The 21,644-nt window shown below is 39.9% G+C and overlaps 4 protein-coding genes across 4 annotated transcripts; 2 read left to right on the forward strand and 2 right to left on the reverse strand.

Moving 5' to 3' along the window:
• Positions 1–1,285: 1,285 nt before the first annotated feature.
• On the reverse strand, positions 1,286–2,719 carry LOC114871181 (protein yellow). The gene is made up of 3 exons (XM_029176776.2): positions 2,425–2,719; positions 2,112–2,367; positions 1,286–1,965 (listed from the first exon to the last, which is right to left on the reverse strand). The coding sequence occupies exons 1-3, from the start codon at positions 2,664–2,666 to the stop codon at positions 1,342–1,344; spliced, it is 1,122 nt and encodes a 373-aa protein (XP_029032609.1). The 5' UTR covers positions 2,667–2,719; the 3' UTR covers positions 1,286–1,341.
• Positions 2,720–3,064: 345 nt separating this feature from the next.
• Positions 3,065–4,860, forward strand: LOC114871179 (major royal jelly protein 1-like). Its single transcript, XM_029176768.2, has 4 exons — positions 3,065–3,309; positions 3,373–3,886; positions 3,961–4,375; positions 4,439–4,860. Exons 2-4 carry the CDS (start codon positions 3,401–3,403, stop codon positions 4,666–4,668), a joined length of 1,131 nt encoding a protein of 376 aa, XP_029032601.1. The 5' UTR covers positions 3,065–3,309; positions 3,373–3,400; the 3' UTR covers positions 4,669–4,860.
• On the reverse strand, positions 4,851–6,833 carry LOC114871031. Its single transcript, XM_029176408.2, has 6 exons — positions 6,614–6,833; positions 6,273–6,531; positions 6,066–6,189; positions 5,821–6,005; positions 5,615–5,758; positions 4,851–5,551 (listed from the first exon to the last, which is right to left on the reverse strand). The coding sequence occupies exons 1-6, from the start codon at positions 6,784–6,786 to the stop codon at positions 5,369–5,371; spliced, it is 1,068 nt and encodes a 355-aa protein (XP_029032241.2). The 5' UTR covers positions 6,787–6,833; the 3' UTR covers positions 4,851–5,368.
• A 379-nt stretch (positions 6,834–7,212) lies between these two features.
• LOC114871036 (ubiquitin carboxyl-terminal hydrolase 31-like) lies at positions 7,213–21,338 on the forward strand. The gene is made up of 4 exons (XM_029176419.2): positions 7,213–8,269; positions 16,805–17,178; positions 17,249–18,659; positions 18,741–21,338. The coding sequence occupies exons 1-4, from the start codon at positions 7,385–7,387 to the stop codon at positions 18,870–18,872; spliced, it is 2,802 nt and encodes a 933-aa protein (XP_029032252.1). The 5' UTR covers positions 7,213–7,384; the 3' UTR covers positions 18,873–21,338.
• Positions 21,339–21,644: the final 306 nt, after the last annotated feature.

Here is a 21,644-nt window from a genome sequence, read left to right on the forward strand (position 1 = left end):
CCGATCGAATTGTCTCGTACAAAGTGGCTACACGAATAATCGCGCGGTCAAAAATGGACGTGTTTGCACGAACGCTTTTCAACCTTTTATCAGATCCTTCAAAGGAAACGTTTGACAGAGAGAAAGTTGTCGAACCTAAAGAATTTAAATATTTTCTGGATATTCACAATTTTCAAGGGTTCTTTTCACGCCTTAAATATAAACCCTCTACGCTAAAATTCTTGGGAAAATATCGAGCGCATCGTCCGGAACGACAAACAACAGTTACGTTGTTGATTAAAAAAAAATATTGACTAATCAAATTTCATTAGTTAATTACCAAGTCCATCGATCATGTTACGCGTTTACCCGAGCGTTCAGATTTTATCAGAACAAATATATGGCGTTTTCGAATTTATCACACACGCGTATTAACTGTTATAAACGATAATTAATGCGAAAATAAAAAAGAAATATCGTGCGAATAGATATCGCATAGCGTAACAATATATCGTCGCACTTTCACTGATCGGAATCGCGTTGAATCAGGAACCAAATTCGATACCGAATATCAATTTTCATGGAAAGCTCCTTTCGCGATAGAAGAAACGGAAAGAGAGTTCGAAAATTATACCATTTGTGTAATTCAACCCGAATAGTGGAAGAAGCGAAAGGAACGTTGAATTCCTATTACTATTTTATTATTAATAAAGTAAAGATTTACAAGTAACGATTTACAAGTACTATTACACACCATTGTATGTTCTAACTATTTTGAAACAGTTTCAGGGCAACTAATCTCGATCGAACTGGCCGCCGAACGGAGTGATTGTAGGAGAGAAAGGTTTCCTTTTTTTTCAGCAAAGTTCTTCTGTACCGCTGCATTGGCAGTGCAGGATACATGACCAACATCACGAAACGATTTGCATCTTGATTTATAGGCTAGTTTGACGCATTGGCGTAGAAATATCCGACTAAAACAACCCATAATTAACTGACATCCTGTTATAAAAATATGCTACTGTAGAGTTTGCCATTTCTACCGTTGTAATTTCATTTCGAAATGATAATTACTTCATAGTATATCCTGAAGTGCAACATATTTTGTATTTCTGATTAAGTTTTCTAGCAATTTCTCTTGTAAATTTATCTACAATTTTCTAAATTTCGTATCGTTGCGTTAGATCGCAATGTGCCATCATGAGTGACGATGTTGCTAAATTTTCAAAACTTTAACCGTACGCTCCAAATAGATAACACCCCGTCATAGAAGGAGAAGGAATAAATAAGAAAGTCTATACATTGGTATGCTCAAAAGTCCTTTAATTCATCAAGAATACACTAAAAAGAACGTTCATCTAATTACATGAGATTAAGGGCTTGATTAGCACCACATCCCACGGTGTCCTGCATGTAATCAGGGAAATTCGACTCCAGAACCCTCATCCTTCCTCTGTTATAATCAGCCACCACGTGAGTAGCCAGGAAACATTCGTTACTGGTATAAACCAATTGGAAACATTGCGGATTGAATTGGGCAGTAGCGTCCCATCTGTAGATATCCGGCTCTCCTTCGTACCGGAAGAAAAGAGCGCTGCCATTGTCCGTGCCCAAGAAGATCATCTTCTTTGCTTTCTGTCCAAGATCGTGGATTCTTCCGTTCGCCGAACCGTTTCGAAGATGTTCCGTTCTCACCGAGAACATACGACTGCTGCTTAGGTAAGTGAACACCAAACAGGTACTTCCGTCTGAGCGTCGAAGAAGTGCCAGGTACAAGACGTCTCTTCTGGTGCAGCCTATAGTGACGGCTTGGGGTAAAACGACGCGATAACCACGACCGGAAGTAACATCGTACACGAGGATCGCCCTTGATGCGGCGTCGGATACGTAGATGAAGACCCTGCCGTCTGGGCTGTAGTCCGCTACCACGTATTGCAATCGAGACGTGGACGTGGTCAGACCGGTAAGTTCTACTGTCTTAACCAGCTAGAAGGAACGAAAGTAAGTTAATATTATTCTTTGGGGTCATTAGAGGAAATTGTTAATGGAGGAGTAGTACTTAGTTGGGTGGTGTAATTATAATAGAATTCAAGTGGGAAGAATCTGAAGATATTAGTAATGATGGCACCTACCTTGCCAGTGCTGACATTAATAGCGAGCACCTTGGGTGGACAATTGCGTACTGGTTGGTCCAAAGTGTTCACCACCCCCGTGTCCAACACCCAGAGAATATTCTGAGGATCCAAATACAAATCCACGACGTTCTGCAATGCGGTGCACGTTCCTTCTTCCTGAAGAGACCAGCAAGGATATGGTACCAGTGTGGCTTCACAGCTTGTTTCATCCTTTTGGATTTTCGCCAAAGTTGCTGGCACTCCTGGCTTGTACCTGAATTAAAGATCGATTAAATTTGTCTATCGATGGAGGATGTTTATTATAATATACCTAGGTAAAGCTACAATGGCGTCGTCGTTGAAAATGGCAGCTCTGGTAGCTATCACATTCTTAGGAATGTATCGTCCACTGCTTTTGAACATGTTCTTCGTGGTTGGACATGGCCACTGGAAGCTTCCAGCTGTCCATTGAACGTTACTATTCAATGTTATATCAAATGTTCCTACAACGGCAACCACCAAGAGGCTGACTATCAACGCGGATGCGGAGAGAAATTTTTCTTTAAAAAACATTTTCGAGGAGACTGTTGAAGACTGATCTCGACTCAACTGATAATTCTTTAAAATTACGCCAGTTATATACGAGGTAACCATCGATTGCAAAACGTGAATGTTTATCAAAATATTTAGTGTTTCGGCAGGAACGATTTTCATTCTTCCGCGTTCCGCTACTCATTAGCGTTGTTTCATTTATTTCGTTTCCGGATCATTCATTGATAAAAAATGTTTATTAATTTATATTATTAAATTGATTTTTAATTGAATAAAGTTTAAATACTGCGTATAAAGGAAAATTGAAAGCAGCTTACAATTGCACTTTTTTAATGCAAAATACGCGTAGTTTATTTGCCAAATTACATATAATTTATTATGTTACAGAAAAAAGATTTGTTGATTATCAATAAATGATTTCTAGAATGGAACTTCACGAATTCTTTAATTGTTTAGTAAACGTTCGTGCAGGAAGCGCTTCCTTGTTGATCCGCAGGTCTCGTCCGGACGGAAGTGTTGCGAAAAACGGAAGAGATTTCATCGTAAACATGGCGAATGTGCACGAACGAGTAATCGTTGAATTATCGTCATCCCACGTGTGTATATAAGCATAAGATCGAATTTAAGACGAGCATATTCGGGTGTCCACCTCCACGACGATCTCGTAAGTGTCTCGTTATTCAAACAGTCTTATTTGTTGAATTCTTAATTATTTCTTTATTCACAGCCTCCAGGCATCCACTCCGAACGACAGGATGAAGAGACTGTGCATCACCCTCTGTCTAATGGTCTTAGTGAAAGACTCACTGTTGACCTACACCACTCAAGAGGTGTCGCAATCGTTGGTCCTCTCAGGACAGAGCTTAAATTGGCCTTGTCAAAGTACGAAAAACATTTATGAAACGAGTGGACGGTACATCGCTAGAAACGTGATCGCCACGAGGGCGCAGGTGTACAAGGACGAGGCTATCCTGGCCCTACCGCGTTACAAACCAGGTGTACCCTTCACTCTTGGTGTTCTATCCTTGAAAACGAGCGACTGTGCACCGAAGATAACTCCTTTCCCTTGCTGGGCGATCCAGGAAGAAGGAAACTGTCAAGCGTTGCAAAGCGCCGTTGATATTGCCCTGGACATGCAGGGTATCCTTTGGGTTCTCGATGTTGGTATCGTCAACACTATGGAGCAACCTGTCCGCAGATGTCCTCCTAAGGTTGTAGGAGTAAACGCTAACAGTGGAAAGGTATATCACTTGTCAGATTGAAATTATAAATCAAAGGAATTGCACGTCGAATGGTAAATTTCATGGAATTCCAGGTTGTCAAAATAATCGACTTAAGTTCCTTGGCTGACACATCCTCTCGTCTGCAATACATGGCTGTCGACTACGCAGCCGATGGCCAGGTATACGTGTACGTTTCCGACGCTGGTACCAGGGCCATCATCGTCTACAACGTGACAGCTGACAGTGGATATCGCGTGGTCCTTCCCGCTGCTGTCACTTCCGGCATGGACAAACCGGACGCGCTATATCTGGCGCTCGTAAGGAAAAGCTGTGGTACCCAGGTGCTTTACTTCACCTACCTGGGTTCCAGCAGGATGTTCGCCATCAAAGCTAGCAATCTGAGAACCGGAAATGCTAATGGATCCATAGTGGACATTGGTGGGAAGAAGAACAAAATTGTACTACTGGGTACCGATAATGGTTCGGCTATCTTCTTTAGAATAAAGGGTAAGTTTCAAGTCTTTTGTGATCATTTTTCAATGAATGAAAGTTAATCAATTGGTTCTCCAGGTGATTCGAACGTATACATGTGGAACTCGGAGACTCCCTTCGTCTCGGACAACTTCCTGTTGGTGCAGAAGGCTGGCGATTGTAGATTACCAACCGGGGTCATTCCTGGTTACAAAGGACTCATGTGGGTGATTGAAAGTAACTTCCAGGATTATATTGATAACGCTGTCAGTTGTTCAGGTGCATCGGTGTCGCTGCATCCTCTGGTGAACTCTTGCGAGGAATATTGAAGAAGAATATAGTTGAAATGAACCTTTCAGTTGGGTATTGTAAACTCCAATTGTCATGTACAAAGTTTGATTTCCCTTCGAGGAAGATTCAACCTGGACAAATCAACCAGTGTTAGATACTATTCTTCGACGACCATTCGATGAGTTCGTTGGATGAAACACATCGTGCATAATAAATTCACTCGTAACTAACGCAGTTTTATTGTTTCCCTGTATTTTTTCAATATTTAATCATAGTATCAGGTTTATAGCGCCAATCATTAGTGTTGTAAGATATCCCTAAGGCGCTGAATGACTTAATCGTTGCATAATTACCTATATCTTTTCGCAATAATCATTACTCAACGTATACGCATGAAAACGCAACTACCAGTTCGTTAGTCCTTGCAAATCATCGATGTCGATCTCGTTCCTGATAGATATCGTGCTCTGAAACGAGCCTTATATAATACTGTTTGATGGATTAACTCTTTAATTAACCATGTATGGACAGGTTGGATTAATTACCCAACAAGATGATTAAGTATTCGTAATATGTATTAAAGCGTACAAAAGGGAAATTAAATAATTAATATGATCGAATGATTCATATGAAAAGTTGTCACTACGCTCTATTAAACTGAATCTTCCACTAATGATACATGATTTGATGATTACATCACGACGAACGATTGATAGTTAAAAAATTCAAGGATTCAATTTAAAAAATAGGATATTTTAAGATTTTAATGGTTCGCGATTTGAGCTGGAATTTCGATGGTGTTTCTGAGGTAAATGGACACTCTGAATTTATTAAACCCCATAAATTCTTCTGGCTGTCCATTGCATAATCGGTTATACAGGGACAATGTTCATCCTGCACAAGAATCGTATGGTATTCGGCCTGCAAACAAAAGCAAAGAATTTTATATCCTATAAAGCGGAAGAGAAATAAAAGTGGGATTACTTTGAGAGGAAGCTTCGTGTCCCAACGAACGCTGGCTCTTTCCGAGGACATAAAATAATGAAGACCGTCCTTGAAGTCGCAGATCAGCCCGGAGGAAGCTCCCATTTTGGTACCGTGCCAAAGAACCGTGACATTTCGTGATTTCTGGTAAGTCGTGGGACAAAATAACCATTCTGTGCTTCATTCAAGAATATATTTCTACTTACATCATTGGATGGAGAAACATTTTGCTCGTTCCACAATTCATTTAAATTTATACTGAATAAATTAAGAGTATTGGAACCACTCAAATACAACGCCGAATTCTTCCTAGATATAGCGATGTCGGTACTGACAACTCGTGGAACTTCCGGTCCATGAATCATCGTTATCCGCCACCACCTTTCCTTCTCTGAAACAGAATTCTTATTGAAACTGGATTTGAAACTTCATTTTCGACGATTTATTATACCAGGTATGAACGCTATGATTGATTCATCTCCCGGATCTCCCAAATACGCTTTACTTCCGGAAGAATCAACGGCGAGGGCTCGTAAATTTTTCGTTGGGACGTTCAGTAAGTCCGTAGATGACACCTGTTAAAAATGTTTATATAATTTATGATTTATGATAATAAAAATAATTTATGAAAAAATTTTCTCATCAGTTTATCTCTTACCAATTGATTATTTCGTCTCAAATTATAAATGATAATTCTAGCCGAACAATCATGATTCTGAGGCACTTCGAGCAACCACAAACGCCCACGAGTATCGATATCCAATTTCACGATGGATCTGAGACATCCATCGTTTATGAGTTTATTATGCAAATTAGATGAGAATAGTTTGCTAGGTTTCACCCCTGGAAAATTAGATTCAGGCCAAATTGCTTGGTACAGAGTTGTTCTGTTTACCAAAGTTTCGTTTCTTTCCGTTCTAAAATGTCAATTTGAAATCCTTTCATATTTTTTTCCTTTCACATTGCAGAATAAATTGTCATTGCACACTTTTACGATACCTTGGTATAGCTAAAAAGGCGCGATTTCTCCAGACAGCAAATTTTCCAATGAAAATGTCTTCCGGCAGGTTCACAGCTCCAAAGTCCCAACAAGTGGATATTCGTGGAAGAAAAACGAAAGCAAAGAGTAATGTTATTTTGATATAAGTAACAGCGAAGCGGTGAACAATCATGGTAAAAATTGCCAGGGCAAAGGCTTTTGAACTTTTGCAGATCGTTTTCAAAGTACTGTCAGTGTAAGCTAAAGTATTCTGTAACAGACGAATCAGCAGTCTATGAAATTCCATAGGTTCCAGGAATGCAGGTCATAATTTTTATGCGTATGCATTTGATTAGCGCAGCAATAATTTTATATAAAGATCATCGTTTCAAATCGTGCGCGATAAAACAGTCGATAACGTCGGTATTTTAGATCGTATGATAAAACAGCAGTATCATAACAACAGTCGATAAGAGATTCTACTATACCGACATGTCGGTAATGGTAATAGTTAAGACCTATTCGAACAGATGGCGCGTCGATCGCGATGAAAGCGCATGTCCGATTAGCCATTGCGTGTATTCTATGCTCGAAGCGTGATGGAATCGTGGAAGCCCGTAATAAAGGCAAATGGCCGCCGTAGTGTACGAGAGCGGGTTGACTCGTATGACGTTTTTTCCGCGGCCAGTTTCTGACGTACGGCATGTAAAAGACGCGCGGATCGATCGTTAGTGTATAATCGTGATGTGAACGGCAGGCGGAAACACGAACGGTGTTCCCGTTGGCCGGCGATGGACGGTGAGAAGGCCAGTGCTGTGATGAAATCGGTGTCGGAGGGTGAGCTGGGCGTGGAAGAGGTTAAATTATCAGAGTCGAAAACACGAGATCCTGCCTCGCGATTGAAGCGTACGTTCACGTTGCCAAGGAATCCGTTTCAAAGTGCCACGAGGATGTCGCGACGACGTCCTAAACAGAATCGCGACTCGAAAGACAGTAGCGGTACGACCAGCGCCAAAGAGAGAAACAATATGCAGCAACATCAGCAGCAAGTGGACACCATGCAACAAAATATGGGCCGATTGCACGGCAGTCAAAGTTACCCGGACAGGCCGGGTGTTAAGAAGGTATTTCGAAGACCATCCTGGAAGAAGTTCATCAACAAAATGGTACAGCACATGTCGAACGTGGCGACCCAGAGTCACAAAACGTCTCACAGGGACGATCTCGGGTCCAGTGCCGGGGACATAAGGGTGCCACCACCTAGGCCAGCCCATATACCACCGGACAGAGTGCCAGGAGTTATTGGTTTACGCAATCACGGTAACACGTGTTTTATGAACGCCGTGCTACAGTGTCTCTCTCACACGGACATACTCGCCGAGTATTTCGTGCTGGACCAATACAAGGTCGATCTATCGAGAAGAAACAAACTGAACTCGAAGAAGTACGGAACCAAAGGTGAGATTACAGAACAATTAGCCCTTCTGCTGAAAGCTATATGGAGCTGTCAGTACGATCCGGAGATGAGCACCGCGTTCAAGAGCGTCGTCGACAAATACGGAAGTCAGTACCGAGGGAATCTGCAGCACGACGCTCAAGAGTTCTTGCTCTGGCTATTGGACAAAGTGCACGAGGACTTGAATCAAGCGACCAAGAAAAAATACAAGATCATCAAGGTGAGAGATAAGATATTTCGTTCGATTTTTAAGGTTAAGTGTAGCGCAGCATCTTTCGCGCTGTATGTGTAACAAGCCGGTATATAATCATTCACGGCAATCGATTACATAATAGAGATAATCATTTTTTTAAGATAGACTTTTCGAATTCTACGAATCGATAAAATATTGAGGAATTTAAAATTTTTTTTTTTATGCTTCTCTCGCGGCGCGAAGACGACCATTTATGTAAACACAACCTTGAATAAATTTTATTTATTACTTGGAGAAACACTGGAGGCTAGCCGATCGCACGGTCGCGATCAGGCCTTAACCTAAATTTATTTCACGTTCGAAATCTGTACGTGCCGCGCTTTCTGAACGGAACCATTGAAATCTCAAGGGATTCACGGGAAAGTGAACATTCCAGTAGAAACAAAGAACAAGTAGAGATCACTTTTTCTAAGCCATTCAATTCACGCTGAATTCATTTATTACATTATCGAGGTAGATTTAACACGTGTCGTGTGATCAATTATCTTTTAATTACTGTTCAAGATACATGTAACAATGCGATACCGTATCGATAAGACGTTGCACGTGTCTTCATTTTGTAAACTTTCGATAATTCACCTAAAATAGAAATATTTCCTGAAACGTAGACAGACACTTGCATTTTCCGGCTATAAATAGTCTTCACTCAATAAACGCGAACTTGACTAGTGGATCGTTTTTTATCTCGCAGAGAGAGATAGGAAAATAAGAGGAGACAAATTTTAGTTCGCTGATTCACTGAACGTGATGCTCAGGATCGGCTCAAGTACCGAGCCCCGCGGTTGGGAACTTCCGTATTTTCAAATAGTAATATATTATCTGTTTTCAACGAGCTAAAGTGTTCTCAAGCCAACCCTTTTTCGGCTATTGCCGGTCAGACCGGAACTTGCAAAAAAAAAAATTGTTCGGTCATTCGCTGAGATTTTGACCCACTAAACACAATGACGCAAGAATTTTTTCGATAACTCTTACAAAGTCTAAATCCTATAGCCCCCTTATCAAGATTTTCAATCTTAGAAACTAGTTGGCTAATAATATTGATTTTTGCCCCGGGCCCCGTGAACTCTGCCGTCGGCCATGGTGATGCTCGAATGATAAATGATGTAATAAGAAAAAGTGCGTAGCGTGCGCGCCTACCGTGGTTAATCTATTCCATGAATATTTGAAACGACATTCGCGATGCGTGCGATCGTTATTGATCACATTTTTTCGTTTCATTTTCGATCATTGTTTGCGCTCGGTGCGTTTGTGGACGCTGCATTCGCCTAGCTCATTTACAACGGCGAGGCCGCGGTTACATGAATGGTGTGAGGTAAGAGAGGCGAAGAAAAATGACTGCAAACAGAATCGTGAATCATCCCGTTCGTTGAACAAAAGGCAAACAGTTCGCAGCCAGGACAAGTGTGAAAGGGTAAGAAAGCTGGAACAAAGCCTGAAAGAATTTCTATGCTTTTTTCTCTCTCTTATCGTCCTCGCTGTCGTTAATACCAGATTAATCGTTCCACAGTATTTATTAACGCGCGTCTTTACCATCGGCCGATATACAACACCGTTCTTTCGTAAGAAAAAAATATTTCTATAATTCACGTAAGAGAATTTTGAAAGTGTTTTAAATTCACTTTTTTCTTATTTCTCCTAGGAAATATTTTCATAAACGCGATAAAGAAGAGAATAAACGGATGACTAACAACTGATTCATACACGTTTCAATTCATTCTTACGTAATATATGCAACTAACAATTTTAACAACCACTTAATGCAAATTGTAAATTTATCACGATTACCATAGATGTTACCTAATATATACACCTGCGTTTAATCGTGCTTTGAATTGCATAATATTCATTTCTTAATTATTCACGCGGATTTCTATTTATAATCGCATTTTTAAACAGTTGACGCATGTATACTTGCAGGAATAATCGTGTTCTTGACCGAAGTGAAAACCTTTGTGAAATTATTTCGTACGCTTCTCGCTTCTGCTGCGACTAACAACCTTAATGGTTAACTCGGTAAAATTTAATCGTCGATTATTTAACCGTGGAATTTCTTTTTATCGGACGTATAAACTTTCTATTTTACCCTAACAATTTTCTTTCAAGAAATACATTCGATATCGAGAAAGAAATATTTCCCTTTTCCAACTTTCTTATCTCCCATGGCTCGTTCATCTTTTTTTTTCTTTTTCTTGCCTTCCTCCACCGAGGTCCCAAGCGTCGGTATTTGAAGCATTTGACACATTTACCATAACTTGTTACCGTCTTCTCTCTCTTTCGTACAGTCGCGGGATCTTGCTTTTTTCTATCTTATCAGCCATTTCTTGCGTTTGTCAAACATCAGATAAGGTAGCGATCTTCGGAGAACAAGTCAATATAATCCAGATCAGGAACAACAATGTCCGGCGTATCGCTTCGTGCCACTTTTTCGTGACCAGTTCTTTTTTTCTCTTTTCTCGAGTGCCCTTCGTGAGTCGCGTTGACCGACTTCGACGAAACCGGTGATTGAAACGGCTTAAAAAATTCGAAGACGCTCTTTCGGGAAACGTTTACGCCTCCTCTCGTAGAAAGTAGCCGCATCGTCCGTTCAGCCATGCGTGTCGCCACTTATTTTCTATACTTAGGAAGGATAGTTACTTTTCGGTCACGGGATATCGCGTTTGCAATTTCTTCCGTTAACAATAGACGCGCCTCTGTGTCTGTACGCATCGATACGATTTCTAGAATCGACAGTTTGGAAAGTGTCCCAGGCAGAGCTTTTGAAAATGCATGGAGCCACTCGAGCACGTGCTAAACGACGCTGCCATCTATCGTTAACCTTGCGCGATAAGATCCTTAGTTCTCGTCCTTTTTTTTAAATTGGGATCCTCGTTGAACTCGCGTTATTATTCAACATAAATTAAACCGTAATGAAACTACTTTACATACTTCATTAACACAGAGAAATATAACCGTTTGAAGCGCTGTGCGTGCAAATAGAACACTTACGCCGACGTAAACGATTTGTTCTGCCGGTATTTGCATAATTAAATACATCGTTAAATCGTGTCGGGTAACGAGTATACGTGTATTCCGACGCTGAAATCTTTTAATCGAGCTAAATATCTTAATTATCATTAACGAGTTTCTCCTATCGCTCGTTGGCATTTGTTAGAAGAACTCCCGTTGGGTTCTAATCAGATTTCATAGATGATGCGTTATGGTTTTCAGCGTGAATTACATGGAGGCAAGTTTATCAGTAGCAGAGACGATTATATGCCCGTTTACGCGTGGCGAGTCAATTCCATTCTTTGTTAAATGATTTCTTGCTCGTGGCGTCCGTAAGCAAACACCGCGTGTCCTCAGTCGATCATTTTACGATTCTCATTACCGATGCCTATCTCTTATCGTTCTTTCCTATATTACGCGTTCGTTCGTTCGTAATCAAGACGAATAAAATTTACCAACGTCCTTCATCGGTGGTTTCTTGCGTGTACTATTAAACAGTAGACGAAGATTATTGAAAGAGGTAAGATTAAAATTGGAAAGACCACCGTAACGCCACGCCACGCCATGAAACGTTACCTTCGCCGCGACCTTGTGCACGTGCAACGCGATGCGCGTTTTTATGTCGCGAGAGGTCGTTTCGCTCTGACGATTGGGAAATTTAATCTGTTGGAAAATTAATGCGTCTTAACGTGAAAATTATTATTCCAAAGTACTATATTTTTTATACGAATCAATTGCGAATAACATGAATATTCAGCGATTATTTTCTCACCGGTCAGAGTTTATATTAGATTACATCGAGATAATAAAATACATGGAAACTTTGTAAAGTCAAACAGGCGATTGAAATTTTGATCGCTTTTCGAGGCATTCGTCGTTGGCGCCAAAATACCCTTTTCTCCATAAATAACCCCGTATATTTTTATGTTTCTTTTTAGAATTGAAACAGGTGCGAGTATCGACGCGTACAGCGCCATCATAAATCATTCGAGAAATGTTTAGTTTGCTTGATCGAGTTTGACATTGAAAAATTTGCCAACGAGCTTCAACTTTGAAACCTGAGAGAGCACACTTTTGGTCCGACACGGATTACCAGTGCTGTTATTTTGCTTCTTGCTACGTTTTAACAAATGTTTCTGTAATAAATCATTCTGTCCGACGACGAATTATTTACATTCTAAACGAATCCACTTTATTTTACATTGATAAAAATGTTCATAATATTTAGTTGCTTTTGTGAACATTCGAAGGGTTATTCTCATTCCGATCATTTCAGTTAGCGTACAGTTAAATACGGTGGTGGTAGACAAAACCAGCAGTACCGTAACAAGAATTGACCTTGAATGGGGCCACGAAACAGTCATCGTTCTCCACGTTCGCGGTCATTGTAACTTTTTGTCCCACCCTTGATCGATCGATTTCTTTTTCCTTCGGATTAATCGTTATCGGGGTTTTATTTCATTGAAAATTGCGTAATTAAGTTTCATTAGATTTCGAAAGGCTTGGAAGTGTCAAAACAAGGAATGGAGTGTTTTCATCATCTCTTTATTTACAAGTTCGTATCGAGTTCCGATTTCTCGGTTATGCTCTTAATTACAAAGTCCCGTTTCTATGACGACCTTCGCGTATTGTTACGCATGCTGAATCGTAAAACCAAATTAATTACTATTTCTCTGCTCGTCTAATTATCACCGACTGCACGTAGCCAGATGACCCTGGTGCAGTCTTTACTTATTACCGCGTGCAATTAACGAGAACTGGTACGCAATAAAACGCAGCAAAAATAATAATTGTTAAATGTGATAATGAAGATTTACTTTCCACTGAATATTGCACCAGAATATTGAATCTGTTTGTATCGAACTTCCGATAGTGACCAATTTAATCTCGTTATATCGATTGTTTACCAGTACTGGTTAAAGTCGAAACATCGAACATAGAATTTACTTGCACGTTCAGTCGGTAACAATCACTATTTACATATGTATTGAAAGACTTGATCTAGTGAAACATATTTCAGCGAATCAGGGCCGGCTCTAGGCCTAAGCAGACTAGGCGGCTGCCTAGAACCCCCATAAGACGATTTCACGTCTAATTGTAAGAATGCAAGAAGACTAATGTTTACTTTAATATTAATCGATTAAATGCAAATCTAAATTAATTATACAAGCTTTAATGTTAATTTTATAAATTTTATTTTACTCTTACAATGATAATACCACAGTATCAATCGAGCATCAAATTTTTATTAAAAATTCAAAGTAAAGATTATTTGCATTAACATTAGGACGTTCGTTGAATGATGACCACTTGATTAGCTCCAGTGTCGGTCGCCGTGGGGTTTTAGTCAATAGGAATCTAACACTCCCCCGCCGCCTTCCCCCAGGGGTCGGTGGGGAGTCTTATGCAAGATTTCCCCACGTTAAAAAAAAAATCTTTTACACTTCTGCTTTCCTTACATTCCTGCATCCCTTACATCCCCGCATTCCTTACATCGCTGCATTCCTTGCATCCCTTACATCACTGCATCCTTTGCATCCTTACATCCTTGTATCCTTTGCATCACTGCATCCTTTACATCCCTTACATAACTGCATCCTTTGCATCCTTACATCCTTGTATCCTTTGCATCCCATCGTAGCGCCTCCTGGCGGTAAAAAAAGTAACTATATCATGCACCAATTTTGGCCCTCTAGCGGCAAAAATGCGAACTAAACGGTCGACCTCGGGTCAGCGCCATCTGGTTTCGGAAAAAGGAACTATATCACGCCAAAATTTTGGCCCTCTAGCGGCAAAAATGTGAACTAAAATCTCGATGTCGAATCAGCGCCATCTGGTTTCGGAAAAAGGAACTATATCATGCCAAAATTTTGGCCCTCTAGCGGCAAAAATGTGAACTAAAATCTCGACGTCGAATCAGCGCCATCTGGTTTCGAAAAAAGGAACTATATCACGCCAAAATTTTGGCCCTCTAGCGGCAAAAATGTGAACTAAAATCTCGATGTCGAATCAGCGCCATCTGGTTTCGGAAAAAGGAACTATATCACGCCAAAATTTTGGCCCTCTAGCGGCAAAAATGTGAACTAAAATCTCGATGTCGAATCAGCGCCATCTGGTTTCGGAAAAAGGAACTATATCATGCCAAAATTTTGGCCCTCTAGCGGCAAAAATGTGAACTAAAATCTCGACGTCGAATCAGCGCCATCTGGTTTCGAAAAAAGGAACTATATCACGCACCAATTTTGGCCCTCTAGCGGCAAAAATGTGAACTAAAATCTCGACGTCGAATCAGCGCCATCTGGTTTCGGAAAAAGGAACTATATCACGCACCAATTTTGGCCCTCTAGCGGCAAAAATGTGAACTAAAATCTCGACGTCGAATCAGCGCCATCTGGTTTCGGAAAAAGGAACTAAATTTTTCCAAAAATACTTACCTTTACTTACCTTTACTTACCTGTACTCGAACCAATGTCCATAAGTATATTATTTATAATATATTTATTATAAGGGTTGAAAGGATACAAGAAATGCAGGGAGAATTCAGGAGTGTAAGGGATACAGAGATATAAGGGATGCAAAAATGTAAGGAATGCCGGCATAAACGAGATGCAGGAATATAGGGAATGTAGTGATATAAGGGATACAGGGATGTTAAGGATGCCGACATGTAAGGGATGCGGTGATAAAGGGTTGGGCCTCGTGAGACTCTTAAAGACAAAAAAATAATAAATAACTTGGAAGGTTGAGCCGAGGTCCATAAAGAGGGATAAAATAGTAAATAACTTGGGAGTGTGGTCCACGCGAGGCCTGAAAATAGGGGTATACATTAGAAAAATGTCGGATCTAATGCATTCGTAAGGTTACTGACCGACTGAACAAACTTACCCAACCTTTATTACCGGTACACGTGTACCAACGTGACATTGACCAATTGCGAAGTCCTGAATTGTAGCGTGAGTCGTTACAACCTGTAAGCATCGAAAATTACTTCCGGCAACCGGATCGGTGATACATCCTGTGAACAGCTCAGCAGTTATCACGTTTCGAGTACACGTGAAGAACTACCGTTTGCGCTAAATAATTAAGCCTTCGTTTCGCGGGGGGGAAATCATTTTCTCTTAGCTTCCTTTTCCTACGTCGTTGTAAGAACTCCTGTGCGAGGAACTCGAATATCTTCGGAGAAAGTCTATGTACTTGATCGAAGTGTTGGAAGCAAAGAGGAAACATTAATCGTTACACTTTTTTTTTCCTGCGTGAAAGTATTAATGATCGTACGTGTTTCGTGTGGTAAAAAAGAATGTAATTCGAAGGTCATGAAAGCACAAGTTTCGTGATCTGATTAAGGGAAGCCTTCTATGCCGAACGAGCCACCGGTGTCCGGGGAATCCGCTGATCAGAAAGGGGACATAGGGAAAAGCACGCAAGGCTTAATGTGTCGTATCTCTGAAAAAATACTGTCGACCAGACTAATTAAATTATCATTGAAAAAATTTCCAGTCATTCCTCGACATTAAGTAAACACGCAAATATGAAGCGTACACGTTTAATATCCGGTATCGAAAGAAATATAGTATTTAAGTATGTTTGCACGTACATTTCTCATCGGTTATCTCTGCGTCGCTGGTTACGACATTGTTCCCGATGTTACGGAATGTTTCAAAAGGTAGAAACACGTGAATTTTCGCAGACGAACGACAATTGTCTGGCGTTGATTAGTACATTCCACTTGCGTCTGGTTGCTCTATCAGACCTATTGCGAAATCCAGGATAAACATATCATAGACGGTAGCGGAGTTGCCGGTAGACGGTTATTATTAGACGACATGTGTTATAAATGATCTCCTCTGTGTATCTTTGGTGATAAACTGATTCTGTGAGCGTCGCGGCTTTCAATCATGCTGGTTAAATAAAAATAAATACAAAATTCAGTTGCGACACTAGCGGCATTTATTGTATTTCATTTTTTCATGCGATCGAATCAGCGTAGAAGCGGCTAATTAGTTTAACAAAATGTGCATCGTTATTTGCATTCTCATAAAACGTTATCGATGCTCTCTTACGATTCTCCAGATAAGGATTAAGCGTTTCGTCATCGGCTTTACCATTTTTAATATCTTACGATAAGAGCCGAGTATTTTCCTAGATGTTAAAATTCTATGACATCGCAGTTTTACGAAAATATTCGCGTTGGAAGGAAATCACGTAGTGAAAGTTTCAATATTTTCATTGTAAAAATCTACTAATTAGAAACTGTACGTACTTCGAATTCCGTGATACCACGGTGCATTCCAGAAATTCTGAAATGGCTGTAAAAAGGTGGCCGGTGAACCGTGTGTAACAAAGAAAAATAATGGTTCACGCGTTAGAAAGTTTCTCCGTTTTCTCTCGGCATGTCTACTCAGCTGGTTCGCCGTAAAATTAGATCACGATATCTGGCACAATTATATCTGATAAGAAACGTTTACAAATATTTCGAATCTTTCGGATTAGTAATCTGAAAATTTTCCTTGTTTACAGAATTCCTTCGGAAGACCCGACGATATCGTGGCGGCTGAAACGTTGGCGAATCATGTCCGCTGCAATAATTCCTTCGTGCACGCTGTGTTCCAAGCGCAATTTCGCTCTAGTCTCACCTGTCCGAGATGCCACCGACAATCGAACACGTTCGATCCTTTTCTCTGCGTGTCGGTACCGGTGCCGCAAAATCATCGACAGATGAATCTTTTCGTCAACGTGCTTTACACGTCGCAGCAGCCGAGGCAAGTAAAGATCGGTGTGAGCGTGAACCAGGCAGCCAATGTTAGAGAACTCCGTGAGATTCTAGCCAGCGACACTGGCATCGACGAGAATCACATGTTGCTCACTGAAATCCACGACGAGGGATTCCATAGGTATTTCACGAACATTTACTATTTATTTATTCGATTAGGAAACACTTACAAATATATTCCTCTTTCGTAGGACATTCTCAGATTGCCAACCTCTATCTGTGATCACAGAAAACGACCCACTGTATTGTATAGAACTGCCGCAATTAAAGGAACCTGCGGAACAAGCATACATCCTGTTAGTATGGATCAACGTTCTTGCGAAAGGAGATTTAAGGCAACGATTTGGCAGTCCTTACACTATGCAGGTGTCCAGGGAAACATCCTACGAAGATCTACAAAAGCTTCTGTTAAAGGAGATGCACAGTGTTCTAGCTGACGATGTTCTTACGTCCAGTCAAAGTCCTGGATTGTTCAACATTCGTGTAGCTGACCCGGCAGCGACACCCATCCAAGACGAACACCCATGCATAGATCCTTGCGTGGAGCATCCTCTTTATACCGAACAAATTGAACAAGCACTGGCTCTCTGCGCCGACGATTCCGGCCCGCAACACGTGAAATTGATTCTGGAATGGGACGAAGCTACCAAGTGCAATATTATTCAGGACGACAGCGATCAGATCGAGGAACACGCGAGCGTGAAACAATTGAAGACTAACTCGGAGTTGGGAGGTGCTGTTACCCTTGAGGAATGCTTCGATCTTTATACGAGGGCCGAGATATTAGGAGCAGAAGACGCGTGGCACTGTCCGTACTGCAATAAAAAGCAAGAGGTTGTGAAGAAACTGGGACTCTGGTCTTTACCCGATATCCTGGTTATTCACTTAAAGAGATTCCGACAGCAGTCCAAACAAAGATCCACGTCTAAACTGACGATGTTAGTGGATTTTCCTTTGTACGGTTTCGATATGACTCCTCATCTCGCTCATAACGGAGTTCAAACGCATAACAACGTGGGTAGTTTAGGTGGATTGGGTTGGTCACCATGGAAGAAACCTAGACCCCGTCAACAGAATATTCCAAAGTACGACGAGAACGTTTACGATCTCTACGCGATTTGCAATCATCATGGTCAAGATTTACAGGGCGGTCATTACACCGCTTTCTGTCGAAACCCTTATGACACTCAGTGGTACTGTTTCGACGATACTCGAGTGGAAGCAGTGAATGATACCAATTTAATAACAAACGCTGCGTACATGTTGTTTTATCAACGAAGGGGCTTAACGAATAATTCAGGAAATTCTTCGGCCGCGTCCACAAGTTCGGCCGGATCCGGGCTCGACCATTGGGTCTCGAAAATGCCGCCATTTTATTTCAATAACAAGACCAACAGCAATGCCACGAACAATAATCAAAGTAAATCGCAAGAGGTATTGTGCCAGGATAAGATCGTGGAAGAGAAGAACATGACGAATTTCAATAGAGGGTGCCGTAACTATGCCACCTTGCAGCCGAAGAAGAGGAACGTTGCGACTGAAACGGATATCGGGCAAATTGATCATTACTCGGACGACGAAGCCCCTTGCAGAAGGGAATGGGTAAGCTTAGAGGCGACCACGTGTACTGTTGTAAATTAATAGTGTATACTGTGTTTCTACTTTCCATGTTGATTTTTCTAGGCTTCGCCTAAACCGGTACGAAAAATGTCGTCCATCACGTTAACACCGCACGTACCACCACCACCGTCAACGGTAATTCATAGCGCTAGCAGTGATCCAGACACAACGATAATACACGAATCGACATTGTAACACACAATTTAAGCCAGACTTATTCTGGCTCGAGCAACGCTCAATGTATAGTGCCTGGAATAGGGTGTATAAACGGTCGAATTAGTAATTAGTAAAAGACAATTATTCGTGAAACTTAGGTCCGTTCGTGTAGACGGTAATCGGAAATCTTTCTCTAAACTCTAAATTTATATACATATATAAATGTTTTCTTTACCGGCCGTGTAAAAATATCGAGTTTTTCTTATTTCCGTTTTCTTAATATTTATAAAAATGAAAGGAAAAATTGTCAACTCGATGAGTGTTTATTGAGAATGCAAGCGAAATTCGAGGCATTAGTGATTTTTGTATTTATAACGTGTTTATATACAAATTGCGTGAATTGTATTGTACATTGTAGCTATTAGATGACTTTTTAAGGAGAAGACAAATACTATATTCAGTATCAGGAACTAAGAATCCCTCATTACGAATCGTCTATTGTTAAATACTTATAGATCTTCAATGCAATAGGTAATTAAAGTCTACATGTGTCCAACAAGAATGTATAAGTGTGTCAAAGAAATTTTCATGCGACTTGTTAGTTTATTATTAGTCGCCCGTTGTCGCATTACAATGAAACTATGACAATAAGTGAATTCTGCGTGTAGCAGGGCTCACGTGTTAGAGTAACTTCATTTACAAGAATAATTCTTGTATGGACACATCGTGTAGCCGCTATGACCATTGCTTTGAATCTATGCTTAACTATATAATATTTATATTGTATTTGTATCATCCACTAGTGGCCTTAACTCAATAATTAATATTGATATGTCATTTGCAAATCATAATAAGCATACTTTATTATTACTTCAACAAGTGTTTTATTATTGATGATCGACGTTGAGGTTGTAAAAGCTACCGAGTTGTAATACGGGGATATCAATTGCTCTTTTGAGTCTCAAACGGCGACCAAGAAAATTAATATACCTAATTTTATTCTACAGTCTTGTTCTTCCTGCATTGGCGTGACTGAATTTTATCGGTTCAGAAAGGAATGTGTATCGACAGTGTGACTCTCCTATATTGTGAACACACTTTTCAACAATCTGTAACTTTTCATTTTATCAAATACTCTAATCTCACAGTTACAATGATCATTCCACTTAAATAAACATGTTTAATAGAAAGTGATGGAAAGCATGAAAGTGAAATAGATTTATATATATATACACGTATATGCACACATATAATTAGCGAGTGAAAGATATATTTAAGTTATTTTAAAATTAACATTTATTACTAGTCACACGTATCGTGGGCGGAGAGGTAGCAAGAAGAGAATGCATGAGACAGATTATAAATGAGTGATGATTGTATAAGATAAGGCGGCTAGAGGTCAAATAACGTGAGATATACTTTGGTATATGCTCGTTTTAAAATGGTGTTTCTACATAGTTGGTTCCTGTAATGTGGTTAAGTAAAAGTAAGGTCGGGTGCCATGACAATCACGAAAGAAGTAATACTCACGCGTTTCGAATATTTTTTTCTACACGGTTATCTGATATGATTGTACTTCTCAAATTTGATAATTGGAATCATTAGCAGCCAATATAAAATGTAGTTTTCAAATTAGTCATTAATTTTCTATAACATACTCCAGTTGTTAGATTTGAAGCTAATAGAAGATATCACGTCAAGTAGCCGTGTACTTGAATGAAAAATAAGAGATTTTACTTCATGGCACTTAACGCATTGTACGATGGAATGAATGTACAAATTGTATGTGAAAAACACTGATTGTGAGGAAGAGAACTATCACCGCTACCCCCTTTATCAACATATTATATATGATTTTAGAAGTTGCGCATTCACGCTAATCGACTGAGGGATATACTATTAATTAATCATATTATCGCTGCTATTTTGTTGGAATAAATAGAGAATGTATATATAGATAAAATGTCATTCCACTTTATGCACGCTGCGCTATGATTCTTGTACTTCTCGTTTATTGAAGTAATATCGTCGAAGCTTTGTCACTTTTAAAAATATATAGAGCAACTATATCGCTTCTTACGATTCTTTTTCAAAAAAGCCAGCGTATCCTTTGAACATTTCAATAATATGGAGGTATGTAATTGTTCGCTAGTCTTACAAGGAAAGTGTCAGATGTGGTCATAGTCAGTTTAATGAAAGGTTCGTCTTCTTAATATTTTATCGCCTACAAAAACTGTTGAAATTGGTTAGAACAAAGATGGAAATTGTAAGGAAAGCTTACAGAAGTTATCAAGCTCACGCGATCTTATTTTAATCAATCAGTTCATGGATCATAGAAGATAGATAAGTAGGTAAAGAAAGATGAGTTTGAAACAAAACATTGTATAATATTCAAATCTAATGTAAAAAGTTTATAAATAATTAGCGATAAAGCGTAATATACAGAGATTTGTCAATAAAAATATTCATACATGAAGTATTTGGAATATAGTAATTTAAAAATAATGATTATGTATTTGAATATTATTTACATTAAAATTCGATTACAAAACAAGTGTTTTTCAATAAATGCTTGCTGCCTAAAGAGTTATTAAAATAATTGTTTGTGGAAGTTGTGTTCATAAACTTGAATCTTTAAAAAACCGCTGTAAATTACATACTTTTAAAATTCGATTCCAGCGCCATCTATACACAAACGGCGCAAACTACTCGGCGACTTATCGACCGCTCCCGGATAGTCGGTAAGTTGCCCACTTATCGGTCGATAAGTCGCCTATCCTCCCACTGTCGGTAAGTTGTCGGGTAGTTTGC

This window comes from Osmia bicornis, chromosome 5 (genome assembly GCF_907164935.1).
Source record: "Osmia bicornis bicornis chromosome 5, iOsmBic2.1, whole genome shotgun sequence".
Classification (NCBI taxonomy): domain Eukaryota; kingdom Metazoa; phylum Arthropoda; class Insecta; order Hymenoptera; family Megachilidae; genus Osmia; species Osmia bicornis.

Excerpts from the sequence above, each read along its gene's own strand:
- LOC114871181 (XM_029176776.2), bottom strand. The coding sequence starts at position 2,666 with ATGTTTTTTAAAGAAAAATTTCTCTCCGCATCCGCGTTGATAGTCAGC. Across the intron at positions 2,368-2,424 it reads GCCATTGTAGCTTTACCTAG|GTACAAGCCAGGAGTGCCAG; the intron begins GTATATTATAAT and ends TCTTTAATTCAG. Across the intron at positions 1,966-2,111 it reads TTAATGTCAGCACTGGCAAG|CTGGTTAAGACAGTAGAACT; the intron begins GTAGGTGCCATC and ends CGTTCCTTCTAG.
- LOC114871179 (XM_029176768.2), top strand. The coding sequence starts at position 3,401 with ATGAAGAGACTGTGCATCACCCTCTGTCTAATGGTCTTAGTGAAAGAC. Across the intron at positions 3,887-3,960 it reads TAAACGCTAACAGTGGAAAG|GTTGTCAAAATAATCGACTT; the intron begins GTATATCACTTG and ends ATGGAATTCCAG. Across the intron at positions 4,376-4,438 it reads TATCTTCTTTAGAATAAAGG|GTGATTCGAACGTATACATG; the intron begins GTAAGTTTCAAG and ends TTGGTTCTCCAG.
- LOC114871031 (XM_029176408.2), bottom strand. The coding sequence starts at position 6,786 with ATGATTGTTCACCGCTTCGCTGTTACTTATATCAAAATAACATTACTC. Across the intron at positions 6,190-6,272 it reads TGAGACGAAATAATCAATTG|GTGTCATCTACGGACTTACT; the intron begins GTAAGAGATAAA and ends CATTTTTAACAG. Across the intron at positions 5,759-5,820 it reads ATGTTTCTCCATCCAATGAT|AAATCACGAAATGTCACGGT; the intron begins GTAAGTAGAAAT and ends ACGACTTACCAG.
- LOC114871036 (XM_029176419.2), top strand. The coding sequence starts at position 7,385 with ATGGACGGTGAGAAGGCCAGTGCTGTGATGAAATCGGTGTCGGAGGGT. Across the intron at positions 17,179-17,248 it reads CACGACGAGGGATTCCATAG|GACATTCTCAGATTGCCAAC; the intron begins GTATTTCACGAA and ends CCTCTTTCGTAG. Across the intron at positions 18,660-18,740 it reads CCCCTTGCAGAAGGGAATGG|GCTTCGCCTAAACCGGTACG; the intron begins GTAAGCTTAGAG and ends TGATTTTTCTAG.